General features: G+C 34.9%; 2 protein-coding genes across 3 annotated transcripts in view; one reads left to right on the top strand and one right to left on the bottom strand.

The window, feature by feature from the left end:
- Nucleotides 1-10248, top strand: part of MFS3 (major facilitator superfamily transporter 3) — a 128384-nt gene extending 118136 nt beyond the window's left edge. Inside the window, exons 3-10 of one of the 2 annotated variants that reach the window (XM_071595899.1) lie at nucleotides 1275-1508; nucleotides 2435-2522; nucleotides 2874-3097; nucleotides 6685-6837; nucleotides 8659-8791; nucleotides 8895-9050; nucleotides 9309-9394; nucleotides 9598-10248. In XM_071595899.1, the coding sequence (XP_071452000.1) occupies nucleotides 1275-1508; nucleotides 2435-2522; nucleotides 2874-3097; nucleotides 6685-6837; nucleotides 8659-8791; nucleotides 8895-9050; nucleotides 9309-9394; nucleotides 9598-9753 (1230 nt within the window). In that variant the 3' untranslated portion in view covers nucleotides 9754-10248. The remainder of the gene's footprint in view (nucleotides 1-1274; nucleotides 1509-2434; nucleotides 2523-2873; nucleotides 3098-6684; nucleotides 6838-8658; nucleotides 8792-8894; nucleotides 9051-9308; nucleotides 9395-9597) is intronic. The other variant, XM_071595900.1, reaches the window with a different exon arrangement.
- A 537-nt stretch (nucleotides 10249-10785) lies between these two features.
- l(2)10685 (5-methylcytosine rRNA methyltransferase l(2)10685) lies at nucleotides 10786-19937 on the bottom strand. The gene is made up of 8 exons (XM_071595905.1): nucleotides 19797-19937; nucleotides 17423-17602; nucleotides 16501-17044; nucleotides 14290-14421; nucleotides 12576-12730; nucleotides 11520-11644; nucleotides 11128-11265; nucleotides 10786-10940 (listed from the first exon to the last, which is right to left on the bottom strand). Exons 1-8 carry the CDS (start codon nucleotides 19878-19880, stop codon nucleotides 10796-10798), a joined length of 1503 nt encoding a protein of 500 aa, XP_071452006.1. The 5' UTR covers nucleotides 19881-19937; the 3' UTR covers nucleotides 10786-10795.
- Nucleotides 19938-19954: the final 17 nt, after the last annotated feature.

The raw sequence follows: 19954 nt of genomic DNA, 5'->3' as shown, positions 1-19954 counted from the left end.
GTGGGCAGAAAACTCGTGGATTTTGCACCATGATAACGCACCGTCGCACAGTGCTATCATTATTCGTAATTTTTTGACGAAAAATGCAACAAATACCATCCAACAGCCACCGAATTCACCTGATTTGGCTCCCTGTGACTTCTTTCTGTTCAATCGAGTCAAAAAACCATTACGGGGAACGCGTTTTAGCAGCCGAGAGGAAGTAATGGAAAAATCGCAGGAAGCACTGATGGACATACCGAAAACCGAATATAAAAAATGTTTCGAGGATTGGATCAAGCGCTGGCATAAGTGTGTTGCAGTCGATGGGGATTACTTTGAAGGGGACAATATAGATTTAGATGAATAAACTTGTATTTTTAATTTTCTGAATAAATTCCGGGAACTTTTTGATCAAGGTAGTATTATTATTATTATTAGGTAATCTATCGGTTAAGGTAGGTTTTGGATGGACACAGCAACTAGATAAATATTTTTTGCTTCCTAACAAAATATAAAATCCAGTATCCAACTCTACCTCAGACCCCTCTTCATCTCTGAGTACTTTCTTCCTCCCTTCATTCCGTCCAACATTCCTATCCTGTTCCTTCCCTTTCCTTGTTTGCCTAACATTCTCCCCTCTATTGCAGTCTTCAACATCCCACCGCCGGTCAATACCCCCTTCATCCACTTTTCCTGCCTCCATAGGATTTATCCCAAAAATCCCCTTACCTCCCCCACCCCCTAGCACTTCCTCATTTGTTTTCCTTTCGGTCCATTTTTCCTTCTCCATTCTTCTCCACACCCACATTTCAAAAGCCTCCAATCTACGTCTATCCTCCTGCTTCAATGACCACGTTCCCGCGCCGTACATAGCTACGCTCCATATCAAAGTTTTTACCATTCGTTTCTTAATACCCTTGCTCAACGTCCCTGTCATCAACTCCCTCCTCCTTGTGAAAGCCTCCTTGCCTAGTGCAATTCTTCTCCTTACATCCCTACTACTTTGACCGTGTTGGTCCAAAACACTTCCGAGATACGTAAACAATATATATATATATATATATATATATATATATATATATATATATATATATATATATATATATATATATTCATTTATATATCATTTCAACGGAGAAGTGAGATAGTGCTGGCGAACAAAAACAATATGTTCTACATTTATGAACTTATAGATATAATTTTGGTGAGAGGATCTATATGTAAAATCTGTTAGCTATTATAGTGCTATTCTAGCCCTATATTCATCAAATCACTCTATTTCTTTCTCTCAGGATGGCCCATTTGAGTGGAGTGAGCCCACCCAAGGCTTAGTTCTTGCCTCTTACTTCTGGGGATACATTATCTCACAATTTCCTGGTGGACGCATAGCGGAACTATTCAGCGCGAAGTGGGTTATGTGGGGAGCTGTGGTGGTCAACGTACTGTTCACTCTCCTCACTCCAGTGGCTAGCTACATTAGTTACACTGCTTTGCTGGTTGTTCGAGTCATTGAAGGAGTTGGTGGAGTGAGTGTCATACATAATTCACTGCAGAAAAATTTACTTTCCCTCTAACAAAAACTTTATGTTACAGGTATGCCCTCTCAACTTAGGTTTCTAGTATTTTATCAATGGATCCTACCATAGACTAAAAAAATATACATTTAATTCCCCAAATCAGCTGTTAATGAAAACAAGTGGGTACATTGATGCATTTAGCATTAATATGCCAACAATTATCTTGCCTTTATGGGCTTTTCTTCTCCTTGGCATTGTTTGTTGTCCTAACTCCTTATATCATGCACCCATAAAGCAGCTTGTGGGGTATTGTGAATGTATAAATAATATACCGACAAACCAGCAACAAATAATTTTAAAATTCAATTGGAAAGATATTCATTGCACAAAAAACTGCTTTAAAAGTCTTTATTTTCTCACAGATAATAATTCTTCAATGTAATGCAATAGTTAATTAATGATATGATTTTTTCATTATTACTTTTTAATATCACCATTGGTTGAAAGTATTGTAACTTAATTGAGAGCTTCAATATAGTAAAAATCACATTCAGCATCTAATACTACAAATCAATAAAGAGCAGTTCATCATTAGCAGACTTGCTTGAAAATAGTACACTATATTCCAACCTGACTTTGAAATAAATCACTCTCATGAATCAAGGTTTTATTGTGTTTCAGTGTTGCCTTACTGTTCTCTCGTATATTTTTGTTTCATATCTATGTACATATTTGTGCACATCAAATGCCAAATGTGCCAAGTGGGGAACAAATGATATTCTATAATTATGAAAACTAGCATAAAAATTAGCTATGAAATAAATATGGAGTTTTGGAAACAATAAAGTTAGAAAAATAAGCTGTCATGTACCTTTACCTGATAACCCTGTAGAGGATGACCATTCCTAAAAAGCACTCTTATCTTTCATTTTCAGGGTGTGACTCTACCAGCATTGCATGTGATGATTGCTAGGTGGACACCTCCTCAGGAGCGAAGCAGAGTTTCTGCCATTGTTTATGCTGGTAAAGTACTAGTAATTAAAATCTGAACACATATAGGGTGAATCTAGTTCATATTAGTTTCATATCACCAGGTTTCTAAGACCTTGCAGTACTTATATGATAGAGAATAGAATATTGTTTATTATATTGTGGCAAAAACTATGTAAGAATATAACAAAATTACTGTACCATTTATAGGAATGTCAAATGCTAATTGCCCTGCTGTTTGCACTACTTTAAACATAATAAATACAAACGTACTGTATCCATCTTCTTCATGTGTAAACCTATTGCTATATTTCTGTCACACTAACACTTCATGCAAGTATTTTCCAGTTAGACAATTAATATTATTTTGATATTTATTGGCAGGCACTGCACTTGGAACTGTGATCTCAATAACATTATCTGGAGTACTGGCAGGTCAGATAAACTGGGAGGCAGTGTTTTATGTGATGGGAGGGCTGTCAACTATTTGGTGCATCCTTTGGATTATTTTTGTTTATGATGGTCCGGACATTCATCCAAGAATAAGTGAAGAAGAGAAAACCTATATCCTTTCCTCGCTGGGAAGCAACTGTGATGAAGTAATAAGCGTAAGTCAACTAGTATTCTAATATTTAGCTTGATAATATTGTATACTGCTTGTAATTATTATAGAAAATTGCAATGATAAGTCAGGGTAAATACTTTTGAAATATTCATCATCTTTCATATTAATATGGTGTAAAACATTGACCTTGCAGATTCTCAAATTCAGTAAGCATGAAAGCAATTTATTTCAAGATTTTGCATTCTTGATTGGAGAATTTACAACTCTGCATTTAAATTTAAACATATTTATGCTCATACCAGTATTTTTAATTAATTCTAATGGGCTTAATATTAATAGATGCAGCATTTGATTTTGAAGAATGTGCTTTGTTTTGAAAGAAATGGAACAGCCATGTCCAGAATAATCACCTATATCAGTAAAAGTAATTTTTTCTAAACTTATGATTCAAAGCCGCTTTATGTGTTTATTCTTCTTTTGTGTTAATGTGTCAGAAATTCACAGGACAGCTTTAGCCTCTATTACTATGGTTTATGGCATTTCTGTATAATTGTATTCCAGATATTTGGGGTCCTCTTAATGTGAAATGAACTAACATTCAGAGTACTTTTGTGCATGCACTAACTTTTGCATCTTAGTTTCACCATTTCATGATTAACCCTTTCACTGCAGCTCACTCCCTAGAAATCTACTCTTCATATGCAGAAAAAAGGGAGAGTATTGTGTCTCCATAACCTTTATTATTACCAATTTGATATTGTTGGAAATAATAAAAATAATCTAGATCCACCGTTTATTAAATGGAAAATGTTTACTATTATTTTTTGATAAAGTTGTTTATTTGAGAAAGTTTGTCCACAGCACACCTTAAAGAGGACAAAAAGGTATATTCACAGCAACCTAACATGCAAATGTATTGGGTACGTTCACAGCAGCAAAAGGGTTAAATACAAATGGATGGCAAAAGAATTGTAATGGTGAAAATATTCTCAAATATTGAAGGATGACCTCATTTTAACTATATATTTTTCAGAATTTCCCTCTGTTTATTTAGCATATATATATATATATATATATATATATATATATATATATATATATATATATATATATATATAAATAAAACTCTATTGTTTCATTCTATCTAATGAGACTATCAAAGAGCTGAGGATGACAAAATGTATGCTCAATGCCCAGCAAGAAATCTCTCAAGTACTTTTGTGAAAAAACTCTTAATGCTGGGAAATTCTGCAATCAGAGATTACCTCATATTATTACCATTAAAATATCTTAGCTATTTTTTAATAGATGTGCTGCACCAATGGAAATTCTTTTGGTTGCTCAGAGATAATCATCCAGTTTAGCATGTTATTGGCTTATCAATCAGCTTCAATGCCTCAGATCCCACATCATTCTAAAAGTATGCAGGGAAGTTTTCCTCATTATCAACCTACCATATTTGATGGCATATAAGATACACCTTTTTTCCAAAATTACGGTTAAAAAAATCACCCATGTTATCATATATGTGAAAGTTTGAACTCCTTGGATTAAAATATTGAATTGCTTTTTTATCCCAGATGGTCAGCACTACCTATTTAGACTCCATTATAATTGCTTATAGATATATATATATATATATATATATATATATATATATATATATATATATATATATATATATATAATATATAATATATAATATATATTTTTCAATTGAAGAATGTTTTAGCTGGGATTTTTATCACTATCAAGTGAATATTGTGTTTTTCACTACTGTGATAGTGGTGAACAGCACTATATTTTGAATATGAAAGAGGTACCAGAGAGATATCGAATGAAACTGATCGTATTTCATCTCAAATGGAAATAACAAAGCAGTGTTAAAAAGAATGATAACTTTAGTTGGTGGTGTATCTTGCTTTTTCATGGACTGTATAACCTTTTTTTCACTGAATGCGCCCTGCTGAAATGAGGGTGCATCTTATATTGTAAAATATGATACTTGCTTTTTCTTACCACCTTGGGGTTTCATTACCTTCCCATGGCATGACTTCTTAACCAAATATTTGCATGTAATGAGGCTATGTTTGAAATATATCAGTGGAGTTTTATTATCAAATGGCCAATTAAGAATGATGAAATGAATATTTAGGTAATACTTCTCAAAAGTTGCAAAATCTATCATTTTTGTTTCAATTATAGGAATTAAAGGGAGTATCCTGGTCCATGGATCTATGTTCTTTAAGAAAAACTAATTTTACAGCATTACCTTATAGTTTTTATGACAGTGTAGAAGATCACCTAAACTATGAACACAAATTTTAATCTTATCAGATTTTTTTTTGTTTCAGGACATCACTGGTGAAGTATAGTATGCCCTAGGATCCAATTGATCCAATCCATCCAATTTCAGCTTGTAATTGATTTTGACTTTAATTTTCTGGGTGCTTTTTAATACTTTAGACCAGCACAGATTTGGCACCAGAAAATTCACAAAAAATTTCTACTAATGACTAGAACAACTATCTACTCACTAGAAAACCTCAGCAACCTATTTATTTATGAGCCATGCCCTTAAAAAGATTTTAGGTTGGAGATGTACCATTGTACACAATTTACTAACCATATGAATTTATCACATACACCTAATTTGGCATTATAACAGGAAAGTACTTATGAATGCTTTGTTCACCTGAATTTATTGTGGAAATAACACTTCTTCAATTAATTCTCAGTTTTGTCCATGGAGTATTCTCACTTGGGTTTCTCTCAGGAAATGAAATTCTAAAAATTACCAAAATCAAACTCTTACATTACTCTATGCTACCGTATACTCATACCAAATAAATGGAAAATATAATACATTTTAGAGATCATGGACAAAATTTTAACAATAACTATTAATTATTTTGAGTTTAGCATTAAAATCCTACAGAGCATTGAAGATTGGATAAGAAATCCATGGGATAATGCCATGGGATAATTGAAAATCATTTTAGACTTCCTGGGAATCCCTAATATATAGTATGCTATGGAATTGCTGCAGGCTTGAATATCCAGTTCCAATAGGGACTGGGGAAAATTTCAGGACTTCCTAGGAATTTTTGGGACCAATCAAGAAACTTTTGCATTACAAGTTTCCCTTTTATATTTAATACCTATTGTAGGAATGGCATTTAAAATGAAGGAGATAATGTATTTAATGCTAACATAATATAAATAATCTTTGGCATGGCTAAGGACAAGTAATGGCTGTATTCATTGGATACTAACATAATTCTCAATGTACTATAATCCTGACACTTCGCAACTACTTTGGTAAACTACTTAGCCAGCTTATTTTCAACAGCAGTGATTTGAGTCTTCCCATAACACATGCCCTAACCTTTTATTTAATATTACTTAATGGATACAGAATGCGGAGATAATTTTCCTCCCAACCGTCTTCTCTCGTCATAGTTCTCCCTTAAAACGTAAAATCCAATCATAGTAAACATTGTGGCAACTCTTGTGGCAAATACACATCTAGAAATTTGTAAAAATGTATGCAGCAATGTTCATTTTTGATGGGCATATATATGCAATTGGTATCTATTTCATTTCAGTTCTTTTAATTTTTTACCACAGAAAACTGCACCAGTACCATGGCGGGCAGTGCTGACTTCACCACCCTTCTACGCTATCATGGTAGCACACACTTTTGGGAACTTTGGATGGTACATGCTTCTAATTGAATTACCAACCTACATGAATCAAGTCCTTAAGTTCAAAATACAGGAGGTAAGAATCTATTAACCTCCATTTTCTCTGCAAATTTAAATCAATTATAAATGCAAGTGGAGTGTATTCATATCCTGCAGTATAATGAAGAGTTGTGGTGCACTATTTGGGAAATTTCATTGAGAGAACTTATTGTTACTACAAATAGGGCTAAGAATATTTACTTTATGATACCCCAATCCTCAGTTCCTCCATTATTCCAGACCCATAACTTGCAGTCATTTCTGTGTCAGGCAAGTAAGCTCCACATCTTGACAATTACAATCTTCTCTGACTGCATATTTTCAATAGCTTTGCAAGCCAATATACTTAACAACTAAATTTCTAGATTCAGAAGATGAAAATGAAAATTTTATCTTAATGTATAAGCAAGACTTCTTTCTGTTTATGTGTAATTTAGGTGACACTCATACCATTTTTTAAACAAATCAAATAAATTCATTCCATAAGTATAATATTTGTCAACTATAATATACATTGCTGTAATTGAAGGAACAGAAAACAAAAAAATCAAATTGAAAATGCAGGCTTCTTTAGTGATGACAAGATTTAAATCATACTTCACAATAGAAACTATTTTCTTTCCATCCTTTTATTTTTTATGAGCACTAGTCTATTGAGATGAGGTAGGTTGGAGGATGGACCATGGTACTACACACTACAACACTCCTAAGGAATTGCTTAACTGCTAGCAGACAGCATTCATTGAACCACCAAATTCTGCTTCCTCTACATAAAAAGGACACACTCTATGCCTCCACTCTCCCCCCAAGTCAGTAATCATGAACCCTCTGTTTTTTTTACAACCAAATCTAGTTCAAAGGTCATAATAAAAGTTATGGTTCATCGTCATGAGTCCTTCAATCTGTGGATCTGTTAACTGCAGCCCTCAATTCTTCTCCATCCCATATTAATTCTCTTATGCCTTGGTGGATTTTCTGTCTAACATCTTTATTTGGCTGATTTAATGGCTCTTTGATCTACCTTTTGGGAGCATTTCATATGTTTCCCCTGCTATTATATCCATAACAAATCTGTTATATCCCAAGGTATATCTAATTTATCTGGTTCTTCATGTCTTTAAGGCAATTCACATGGTATTTTCCACTTCTACAGTATAATTCTTTATTTCTCATCTTGTCTATCCATTTAGTCTTCAGCATGAATATTTAAAGATTTCTGTTCTCCTCTAGTCTATTTTTCTGATTGTTTATGTCTCTGTCTACAATACCACTCACCACATGTATGTTTACAGCAGCTGCTTTCTGGTTTGTAGCAACGTCTTCTTTGAGCATATTTGCCTTTATGGTTAAATATAGCTGCACATTTATGGTTAACTTTAATAAGAAGTTCATTGTAGGATAATGAAAATAACTATAAAAATTATAAGCAGCAGAGTTATTCCTGTAGCTCTACTGTGCTATACTTCAGTGCCTATACCTCCAAGTTCTTTTCATTTCTACCTCATCAGCTGATCACAGCAGCTACCATGAATGTAGTCTAGTTATCTTTTAAGGTAATACTACTTAGTGAGTAGCATGATTGAAATAACAAGCTTTCATTCTCCAAATCATATGAATAAGGGATCAAATGCAGTAAATAAATAGGTATTCACTACCTAAAATATATAAATAAATAATTATCTGGGAAAAAAACTTCAATTATATATGGTATTTCATTTTTTCTCTTGAATGAGTTTTCCTGCCCACAGCAACTTTGGTGTTCCTTAGAGAAAATTTCTACATGTGTGTGATTTCACTATATACTTGAACATCTATTCTTTACTGAATGATGTCTCCATATTTTTATTTCTATATATAGAATTCGGGTCTTTCTGCTGTACCATTCCTTTGTATGTGGCTCTTCAGTATTGTTGCCAGCAACCGTCTTGATTGGGCTAGCACCAATAAATACATTACTGTGACTACGGCTCGGAAAATGGCTACTTTAACTGGTAGGTACAATGGATGAAGTTCCTGCAGGTGGTAAATTACATGACTGAAGAAACTTTTTTTCCAAGTAGATAAATAAAACGCTAAAACATTTGTTCTTTGCAGCATCTGTTATTCCTGGAATTTGTCTTGTGGCTGTCAGTCTCGTGGGTTGCAACAGAGTCCTTGCTGTGGCTTTTATGACTATTGCTGTCATGTGCATAGGAGCTATGTTTTCTGGTTATCTGGCCAACCACATTGACATTGCACCAAACTTTGCCGGTGTGTATAATCAACTTTCATACATTTAAAATAATATCATGCCATAAATAACATATTTCAGTTTTTTAGATTGTACCAAGATAATATTGAAATCCCTAAGGCTTTCAAAATATCCATCACTGATGGGTTTAGGCACTTTATGCATAGTTAATGTAATGCATTATTACAAATATTTTGATGAATTACATGTTATTACCATTTTCGGGGTTGTTAACGGTAAAATATAATGGTATCAAAACAAATGATTGTTCATTTTAGGTACCCTGATGGCAATGACCAATACAATTGCTACAATTCCTGGATTTGTGGTACCAGTCTTTGTTGGACAACTCACTCATGGCAACGTAAGTACAAATATAAAAAAGATGCATACCCAATCACTAAAATGAATATGAAATCAAGATAAATGATTATGGGAATAATGCGATTTTGAAGAAATATTTTTAATTCCTTCAACCTGTAAGCTTAAAACAGCTACATTAGATAACATTGTAAATTATTGCCAAGTAATACATTCATGATATATCTTATTGTCTCCTACAATTAGCAAACTGTTGAGCAATGGCAGATCATCTTCTGCACCACTGCTGTCCTCTTTGGATTGGAAGCTATAATTTACACTATTTTTGGATCTGCACAAGAGCAACCATGGAACAAAATCCACGAAAATTCTGATTCCGAGGAAGAAAACACAAAAATGTAAACGACCATGACAAATTCTCTTTGATCGATGGCGATTTCCAAGGGAAAGAAAATTATGTATGCTCCGGTGTGCCTAATTCTTCTCACCTTGGCTCTCAATACACACGGCACATCTCACTTGGAAACTGAATTTGGATTAAATACTGATTGTTCTATGTCTGTACCTGAACTGAGATACAGTTCAGTATATCCCACCAGAAACTGCACTTGATGAAGGGGTTCCACACATCTAAAATCTAATATTATAATGAATGTTTAATCACAAAACTTTAACACTCTTTCAGAGATGTTAGCCAACATTAAGTGTATTACATATAAATCAAGCTATAACAACTTGACAGATATTATGGTGTTTTAATGTTCTATCTCACTTATGCATGGAATAGATATAGATATTTCTCATATCCAAATAAGTGATGATGCTGTTAATCGTCTCCGTTTAAACCTCTTTACAGTATTTGAAAGCTGATTTCTTAAATGGAATTGAAAAATTTTCAATAAACTATATCACTAAGTGTATATGAATGTAAGGTCATATATTGCTTGCTAAGTTCAATCCTCATATTGATGGCATGGCACATCATTTATTCTAGCTTTGTGTGTTAAGCAATGAACTGATATTTATTATTTAATGTTAGAAGCATCTATAAGACTGATGCTATATACTCAGATCTTGAGATGATAGTCAATGTTTCATGTATTCATACATGTCAAATCCAAAATTAAAATACATTAAATTGTTTCGATAAATTCATCATGCTCTTATAATATGGGTTCTCATTGATGTTTAATGCAATCGCTTGATTGGAAATAGTGTTGGTACAAATCACTGCAACAATGCCGTGCATTTCATTGTATCTAAATTGTTCATGCTATTATGTACCTTTTTAAATTTAATGTACTGCAAAAAATGATATTTTATTTAATTACATTATAAGTTCATTAATGTATGAATATATTTTTCAAGTACAGAATGTTTATGTTTACTATAATAACAAATGCTGCAATAAATAGAGCTTTGTATGTTGTTAACAAAGGCTTTATTATTTCTTTCTAACCAATTTACAGAAGTACATGGGCCCAAAGTTATTTGGCAGGAATGGTATAACTACATGCCCATACCTAAGTTCTTTGGTGGTTGCGAATTTGAAGACATTTTTGGTCACTTGGAGAGCATGGGTCATGTTCCTACAAGCACAAATGACACAGTATAAGAAAATAATTTCTCATCAAGACAAATGAAATGCGAGTAAAGCATATTGAAAATACTCATGACTTAAATTTAAAAAAAATGAAATTAATGAATAGAAAAATACATTTTCTATTCATTAAATTAAAACCACCCAGATAGATAAATATTAAAAATAACAATTACCTCACTTCCATTTCAATTTTCGTCTCCTCCCAAATTTTTTTCAATGCCATGTGCACCACACCATCATTCTGAACTGGAGACATTGAGCAAGTGGAGTAGACAACTGTTCCACCAGGGCGAACAATCCTCATGGCATTGCTGTCAATTGACAATCAAATGTGGCAATTGATCCCAGACATGCATGTAATAAAAGAAAAAAATCACCACTCCATACACTTTTATCCAACAAAGCAGCTATAATATATGCTAAAATATTCATTCATGACAAAAATCTTACCAAATATAGCTTATACTGGGGAAGGTGGTTCTAAATAAAGCAAATGGTCACGCAAAGAGCAGTATGAGTTTACTCCCCTCCCTAATATGGTAAGAATTTTTTTTGGGATGCTCACCTTAAAAGCTCTGTTTGCAACTGAGGAAGCCGTATCCTTTCTTTTAGCCTCACAGGATTGAATATATTGTTGTCATCTTCCATTACAGAGTGTCGATCTGTTGTGCAAGGAACATCCACTAAAATCTGTGTTGAAGATAAAAAAGAAATCAGGATGAAGAATCAGCTGCACCACCAATTGGTACTCGCTTTAGAATGCAGTACATTCGACAGTGGGCTAACAAATCAACTGGCAGTTTTGCATATTGATTACATCAGGCAAAGTTGATTTAAAGGTCACCATAATATTGGTGCTCTTAAAAATAAACAATTAAAAAATTGGTTCATTAACTGGATTATGTCTACAAAGAAGTAGACATCATGCCTGAAGTATTACATATGTATTCCATAGAAAGAGACAACATTTCAGTCCTCCTCTTTCAAATATTTTGTAGCAACATAACAGAACATTCACCACTACCATCATCTATAGAGCCCGAGCCCTTGTATGTAAGCCAGGTCCAACCCTATTAGTCCTATCCCCAATGTGAGTGTATCAGCATAGGCTGAGCTCCTTTCAGCTCTTCTTCCTCCAAATTCAAAACTAGTAAAATATTCCATTTTAGATGCCCACTGGATATAATCTCAGAATTCTCATGGCCATTACACTTAACATGTCTTTATAAAAACAGTTCATGAAAATCTGCAGGACATGGTAGTCCATTGGGGAGAGCATTGAATTTAATAAACAGTGTCCATTCCCAGGGAACCTCTAGGCTCCCTCAACTTCACCCAAGCTGCGAGATTTTTCTTTAGATCTTCCTAGGAAACCATAGGCGGCATAGGGAAAGGAACTGGCTCCCCCTACCCTGATGTGTGAATTTCACAGGCCGTTGGGCTCTACCTCTTAACCTGCAGGTCTACTCTCATCTAAAAACATACCAATGATTTTTAAAATGGGTCTCTCATACACCCAAATGTCCCATGGCCAATAATAATTACAAGCATTCACAAATGTTAAATTCCATCAAGGAATCTAAATCAGCACAATAGATAAATGGATAAAACCTTAGCTCACCTTGTTATATAAATTATCTTCATCGATGGAACGTCCATCTCTCAGAGAGACATTAATTTTTTTGTCCCAGTCTTTCAACTTAAAGAAGTAATCATCAAATACACCTTTAATCCTTCGGACTCTGGACACCGTTACATCATTGCTAACCACAAACCCTGTAAAATAATTATCAATCTTTTTTACATCAAGCTAAATCAGTACAAACTACAAGGCTAAAAACAGAAGCATTCAATGGAAAATATGAATCAAAATGGAGTGTGATGGGATAGTTATTTTATATGAATTTTCATTCTGATGAATACGGATACTTATCTAGCTGAAGTGATTTTTCTCAATATTAGATCCTTATAATTTCACTTTAAGTCAGTATGATATATTGCTTACCTTAATTTTAGTTGGACTATCTAATAATATTAGCAACTAAGAAAACAAAAATATGACATAAGATGATAAAATTCTGAGCTTGATTAACGACACAAGTCACCCTTGTTGCCCACATTCAAATTTTATATCTTCAATGTTCATCATATATATGCATTCAAAGATAGCCATAGAAACTTAAAATGAATATTAAAAAATTGATCATTCCTGTGAACCATTTAAGATATCCAATTTGTCCGAATTCTAATCAATATTATGATAGGATGGAAACCAATGGATATAATTGGTTGGAAACCAATGGATACTTATCTAGGTGAATAATTTTTAGGCTGTGAAATCTTCAAATTTCTATGAACATGGTGGGTGACTCCATTACAGCCGCAGTATTTCCCAAGGTTTCTTTATATTCATGCAAATTAAACCCTTACATGTTTAAATATTAAAAATTAAACATTTGCTCTAAACTCGTAGTCTATTTTTCAACATGCAAGACTACAATTACTTCATGGCATGGTATGTACGCTAATTTATCTTCTGATATGATTTTATGAAATTAGGTAAATTTGATTTCCACAAGGGAATTCATAAGCTCCAACACAAACTGATGGCTACTAAGATCACATTGGCAATTTTTCACGTATAATTTTTTATTCCATTTTTTAAACTGCATGTGTTTAAACAGCGTCCACCATATCATCCCTGATATTGTACCATATTAAGCAAAGCTTTATATTTTACAAATTATCCCTTAAATTAAAGCAATATGCCCTGTGCTTAATTCTCCATAAAAGCAGAAATAATCTCATTCAAGATGTCACAGCAGTGAACAACTAAATAATCACAAAAGGTAGCATATTAAATTAGTCTAAACAAGATTGCCATGATAGTAGCACTATTAGCTTTCGGCGAGGTGACCAACAGCTCAGGTATTAATGCCATTAGGGATGAATGAGAATGGAGGAAGGGTGGAGAGAAACCTGGCCCTGGCTTTAGCCTACTCTTAATGAAAGGCACCACGGGGTTCACAGCTTAAGGTACCATACGATGGATGGTGAACTCACTTCAAGTGCTCTCTATGAAGCACTTCAAGTAGGGATCAAAGATACCACTGAAAAAGGCCTGCTGTCTCCAGGATTTGAACCCAGGCTCTCTGGGTGGGAAGCCATTACATTAGCCACCACACCATCCTGATCTCCCTGGCATGCCATTAATGGTGCAAATGAAGTGGGGAAACAGTTATCAAAGAATAATAAAAATTCTCTAAATTCAAATTCTCCACATGAAAAAAAATAATTTTGCAATCTTAAATGATTAAGATTGTCATTTCTCGTACCTGGGTATAAAGTCTGTAAAATTAAGAATGACTTTCCGCCTGGAGCAGCACACATATCAAGCACCTTATCCCCCTTGCTCAAATCCAAAGCTAAAACTGGCAATATGGAAGCAGCATCAAGTAGATAGTAATCTATGAGTAATAGAAAGAAACAAAAAAGACAGCACTGTCAGCAGGAGTCATAAGTATCATTAGAAGTGTTATATTCTTATGACATTTGTTTGGTCTATAGTTGGAAAAAAACTATAATTTTTGCTGGTACATCATTTATTGATTACTAAAAATAAATATAAATACTGTTTTAGACCAGAAAATTTTGATAGTCAACCAGAAAACTGTGATAGTCAATATATCTGTGAAAGTTAAAATTCTCTTCAATAATGAATATTAGATCTTTCACCCAAGTGCTGTCATCAACCACACATTTTGTAAATGCCCTGCTCTAGGATGTTTTTAAGTGCAGAAAGTTCAGCAAACAATTTATTGCAGAATATTAAAGGTGAAAAGCAATCAAATTGATAGTTTATGTTGCTTTGAGGCTGTAGTCATGTATGCACAAGCTACATAGGTTGGTAAAAAAGTCTCTGATGCACAGATTCCTGCTTTATGATAATTTTGTTAAGTACAGGGCATTAAAATGAAAATGTACGTATGTATTCAATTGTTCCCGGCTCAACTTTGTGGAAATTCATGTTTATTAAATGAAGAATACAATGTATCTTTCCACTGTCCATTATTCACATACAACTAGTTTCAACGCTCAAGAGTCATCATCAGGTACTTGTATCTTGTATCAGTACCTGATGATGACCCTTGAGCGTTGAAACTAGTTGTACGTGAATAAAGAACAGTGGAAAGATACATTGTATTCTTCATTTAATATGTACGTATGTGTAAAAAAGAATTCCTTCTACATGATTATTGAAGAACAGGATATATAATAAGCCATAAATGTGTACCAAAAAAGGGGTTGATCCACAGTTGACATTTCATCCTGATCTCAATGTTGAGCATGGGTGAAAGAGAAGACTGAAATGAGTAAGAAATATAATGAAACAGTGTTGTTAAAATTAAATCTACCATAACTCCCTAAATACAGACTCCATTTAAATAAAGTGTTAATCCTTTCTGAAACCTGCTTTGGAAATAAGTTTGAATCACACCTCATATAACAGGTCTTGCATTCAGTATTCAAAAGTGGTTACCAGTTTTTCAATTAATAAAATTATCCATAACTACTGTTTCCTTTAGGATTCCATACGGCATGGTCATCAGCTACCCTGCCACATTTCCTTTTATCTTGTCAAACAACTACTGGGTAGACTGGGCTTTTGTTTCAGGTCACAGCCGTAAACTAGTGACTCACATCCAGTTATGACCTTTACAGAAAACCTGACTCATTGTTTGCGGCTTGGAGCAAGTCACCTGTAACTACAGCATGAAATTCTTGACATTAACAAGATGAAAGAGAAAGCAATGAGGTAGGTGATGACCATCCCAAAAGAGAATTTTGCAGACTGTTTTAAAAAGTAGAAGAGATAAATGTGAGAAATCCCAAGAGGAGTACTTCGAAGGGGACTAAGACCTCATTTTTCTAATTAGACTATTTTTCTCAAATTATGGCATGGCTGGATACTTTCCAGACAGACCTGTAATTTCACTTTCACACACATCAGTAACCAACCCATAGGTTGGTATCAATAGGCAGTAAGAGAGCCCACTCCAAGCTAATTCTTTGGGAGACTGAAATTCATACATTAGAAGTTGGAGGGGAGAGAGAAAGAGAGGATATTTGAGAGTTTCACACTATAATTCAGATTTGATTGCCCAGAGGCACCACATAGGATTTAATCCAATGACCTTCAAAACCTATTAGACTACCCCCCATATTTTAATTTTGTTTGGAATAATTTTTTAAAAACCAGAAACCTATCAGAAGCCCTGAGCCTGTTGAATATTAGGTCCCATACATGAACTACATGGAAATCCTCAAAATCATTCATCACCGAAATGAAAAATCGTTATACTTTTCCAGTCTTATCATCCACCAACTGCAGTTAAAACATATGAAATGCGATAGGTGGATAATAAAACTAGGCAGAAGTGTAAAAAACATTTTCATTCACATATCATCTATCTAAAAATTCAAGCTAGAAACATTTAAAATAATGTACAACTTTAGGATGCTTCCTCTTATTAAGTATTACTTACTATAAACACCTGTCTTTCCACGCCGTGGATGAGGAAAGTCAGCAACATCTCCTCTAATGTGAGCAAAAATGTTCCAATATTGAGGATATTGCAGCACTTGCTCTTTCTTTTTGAGAACAGGGAAGTCTGCACTTTCAAGGTAACCACTATAATGATCTGATTCTAAAACCCAGTCTTCCAATCCTTTAAGCTTTGTAGCTGGTATGAATTCTTGTAGTGCCCCCGCCGATATGACACCACCAGAAGGATCAGGTTTCACAATACGATCATACTCAGTCTCAGGATTTGACAACTGTGATCTTAAAGATGCGGCACTTAATGTGGAAGTCTCAGATGGCTGTTCTTCACTAGCACTATTAGGATTTTGATCATTTTCACCCACCACCCGTTCATGGCATTCACCTGATTGCTGATTTATATTAAGGGTCGATTTCTCATTTCTATCTGAAAAACTTTTTTTAACACGTTTTCTAGGAACTTTCAGAATGTCTCCACTTTGCAAATCTGCTTTGAATACATCACGAATGTCCACACAGCCATGTTTCTGGAAAAATGAGAAAAAGGTTATTTAATTCATTAAGTGTGGTGGCAAAAAAATGATGGTGGCAGTGCCACCAGCACTTGGCATTTCAAGTGTACAGGCTATGGTCCATACTAGTCTTGGCAGACTAAAGCCCTCTACCAGTTCCTAGTTTGCCCTCCATACCAAAAGATAGGCACTATGTTAAGAAGCACAGGTCATAATCATCTTCCTTTGATTCTCTCATGCCTTTTATTTTAAAAACTATTCTTTTCACTTATTCCTTTTTTTATTTTGACCAAGGATCAATTGCTATATTTAAGCTCATCCAAGAGTGTGGTCACCCAATGCTGCAAACTGGGATGACACTATTTTTCAGCATTATTTATGCACTACACTTACCTTCAAGTCAATAATGGTTTCTTCTGAATCACCAAAATTATTCACCACAGCACAGTATTTCGACTCTGACAGAAGGGCTACCCTTATTGAAGGCCATTGGGATCCATAGAAGCTTTTGTACAAATCATCAAAGTGCTGAAGGGCTTTATATTTTGGGTTCTTCTTTTTAGCTATAACACTCTGAAAATAAGAATATGGACATGTATCATCTAGGAATTGAAATACCTTCAAAATATCTGGTAATAAAATTGGCAGTGCTATGATTGCATAAGTATACTGACCAGGCAAAACACAATTACAACCGTTGGCACAAATATAGGACGTAGTAGGTGGAAAAATATTAGTGATTATTTGGTATTCTACCAGTTAAGATATTTTTTGGATGGAAATAGGCTACACCACAGTACAATAATTATTCCCTAGCCCTTCCTAACAAATCACAGCCTGACATCCAACCCTACAATTAGCCCCATATACTTCCTTCCTCCCTTCTTTCCATCCAACATTCCTCTCCTTTCCTGCCTCTTCCTTGCTTGCCTAGCATTCTCCCCTCTATCACAGTCTTCAACATTCCATTGCCAATCAATATTCTCTGCATCCATCTTTCCTGCCTCTTATGGATTTCTCTCAAGACGCCCCTCTCCTTCCCTACCACGCTTAGTACTTCCTCATTTGTTTTCTTTTTGTCCATTTCACCTTTTTCATCCTTCTCCGCACCCTAATTTCAAAATCCTCCAATCTACCCTAATCGCTTTGCTTTAATGACCATGCTTCCACGCCATACAAAACCAAATTCCTAATCAAAGTTTTGACAAACCTTTCCATAGCATCCTCGCCCACCATCCCTGTCATCAACACCCTCCTTCTTGACATAGCTCCTTTACCTAACACAAATCTTTTTTTATCCCCACTACTTGGCCCAGAACACCTTAAATATAGGTAATATCTTTTGCCTGCCCTAGTTCATGAACTCTAGCTCAAACTATTTTTATATTTAACTTAGCCATTCTCTTTCTTGAACACCACAAAACCACTCTTTTGTTTATATTTTTTCTCATTCCATACCTAATACAATGACTTTCCAATGCCCTTGGCAATGCTTGCAACCCCTTGGCTAACTACAAACTGAATCTTGATCATCCAAACACCTGATTTCATGAATTTTCTAGAGACTTTCATTCCTATCTCCAATTCTTTCCATGCCTCTTCAACCATGTCCTCCGCAATTTACCATGAACAACAGAGGTGATAAAATAGACACTCCTGTTGCAACCCTATTCCTAATACTGCTCATCCTGACTCTTCAACTACCAATTGCACCAGAGCAGTCTGGGACATTCACAGGTAGCAGATAAGTCTCCTATCCCCCAATCTATTCCTATTTTCTGCAACACATCAATTAACTATACACAATTCACAACAGCAAATGCATTCTCAAAATTTATGACACATATTAATGCTCTAATTATAAGAATATTAATATCAATACTCTCTATTAGTGACCTCATTACTGCTATGTCATCACATGTACCTCTCCCCTTCCGGAACCCAAAATGACCATCCCCTACGTAATTACTCGCCCTGCTCTCCAACCACACATTGATTACCATGAGAACCACTTACACTCTGCTCAAAATCAAAGTTATTGTTCTGTAGTCCTCGCAAGTGGTTGTCTTTTCCATTTTTTTGAAATAGGAACTTACACTGATCTGATGAAAGCCTCTGGCCATCTGGGTTCCCACCTCATTTAAAAAAAACATACACACAGAAATCAACCCGAAGGTGGGTTGGCAGGTGATGGTAGAGTTCACCCATTAATAAGCCGAGCAGCGTGTGAAAATTGGCACATCAGGGTGGGGGGCAGTACCTTTCCCTGTGCCGGTTATTGATTCCCCGGAAAATCTGGAACCCGAAATATCACACCGTTTGGGTGGAGCTGAGGGTGCCCAGAGGTCTTGCCCGGGAATCAAACCCGCGCCCTCCGATCGGTAGTCCACTGCTGTACCTCTACCTGTACTCTACCGCATCCCACCCTCTCCCATAAATACTTCGAATCAGTCCATTAAAACTCTTCCTCCTCATAGTCCTAAACCTTTAATTAATCCTGTGGGAATGTCGTTTACTCTAATGATTAACGTGATTGCAATTCCCTTAATGCCCTTTTTACATCACCATCGAGTATACCTTGACCTAGAGATATCCTCATCTATATAATATTCGCTTAATTAATAATTTTCCTGACTTATCTGTGATTGTTTCCAATGACTTTCCCTTTTTACTTCCAGACAGTGCTTTCACCTTCCTGTACAGCGCACCAATTTAACCCTTTCTCTGTAAACATTCCATTCGGCCCTTAATAAGATAGATGACATACCCAATGTGTGTCTTTATGTTTTCTTCTTAATATAATGCAATTAATGCAAGAAAATGTACAACGCAATGTCTTATGTCGCAACATTTCAATCACCAAATATATTGCCCGGAACACTTCGCGTAGGGAACCATGGATACGAATTTAGAAATTTTGTTGTT

The sequence above is a fragment of the Hetaerina americana genome, unplaced genomic scaffold, assembly GCF_022747635.1.
Source record: "Hetaerina americana unplaced genomic scaffold, ioHetAmer1.1.p SCAF_70, whole genome shotgun sequence".
Classification (NCBI taxonomy): domain Eukaryota; kingdom Metazoa; phylum Arthropoda; class Insecta; order Odonata; family Calopterygidae; genus Hetaerina; species Hetaerina americana.
Note: the sequence above shows the minus strand (reverse complement) of the source record. Positions and strands in the feature narration are given on the sequence as shown.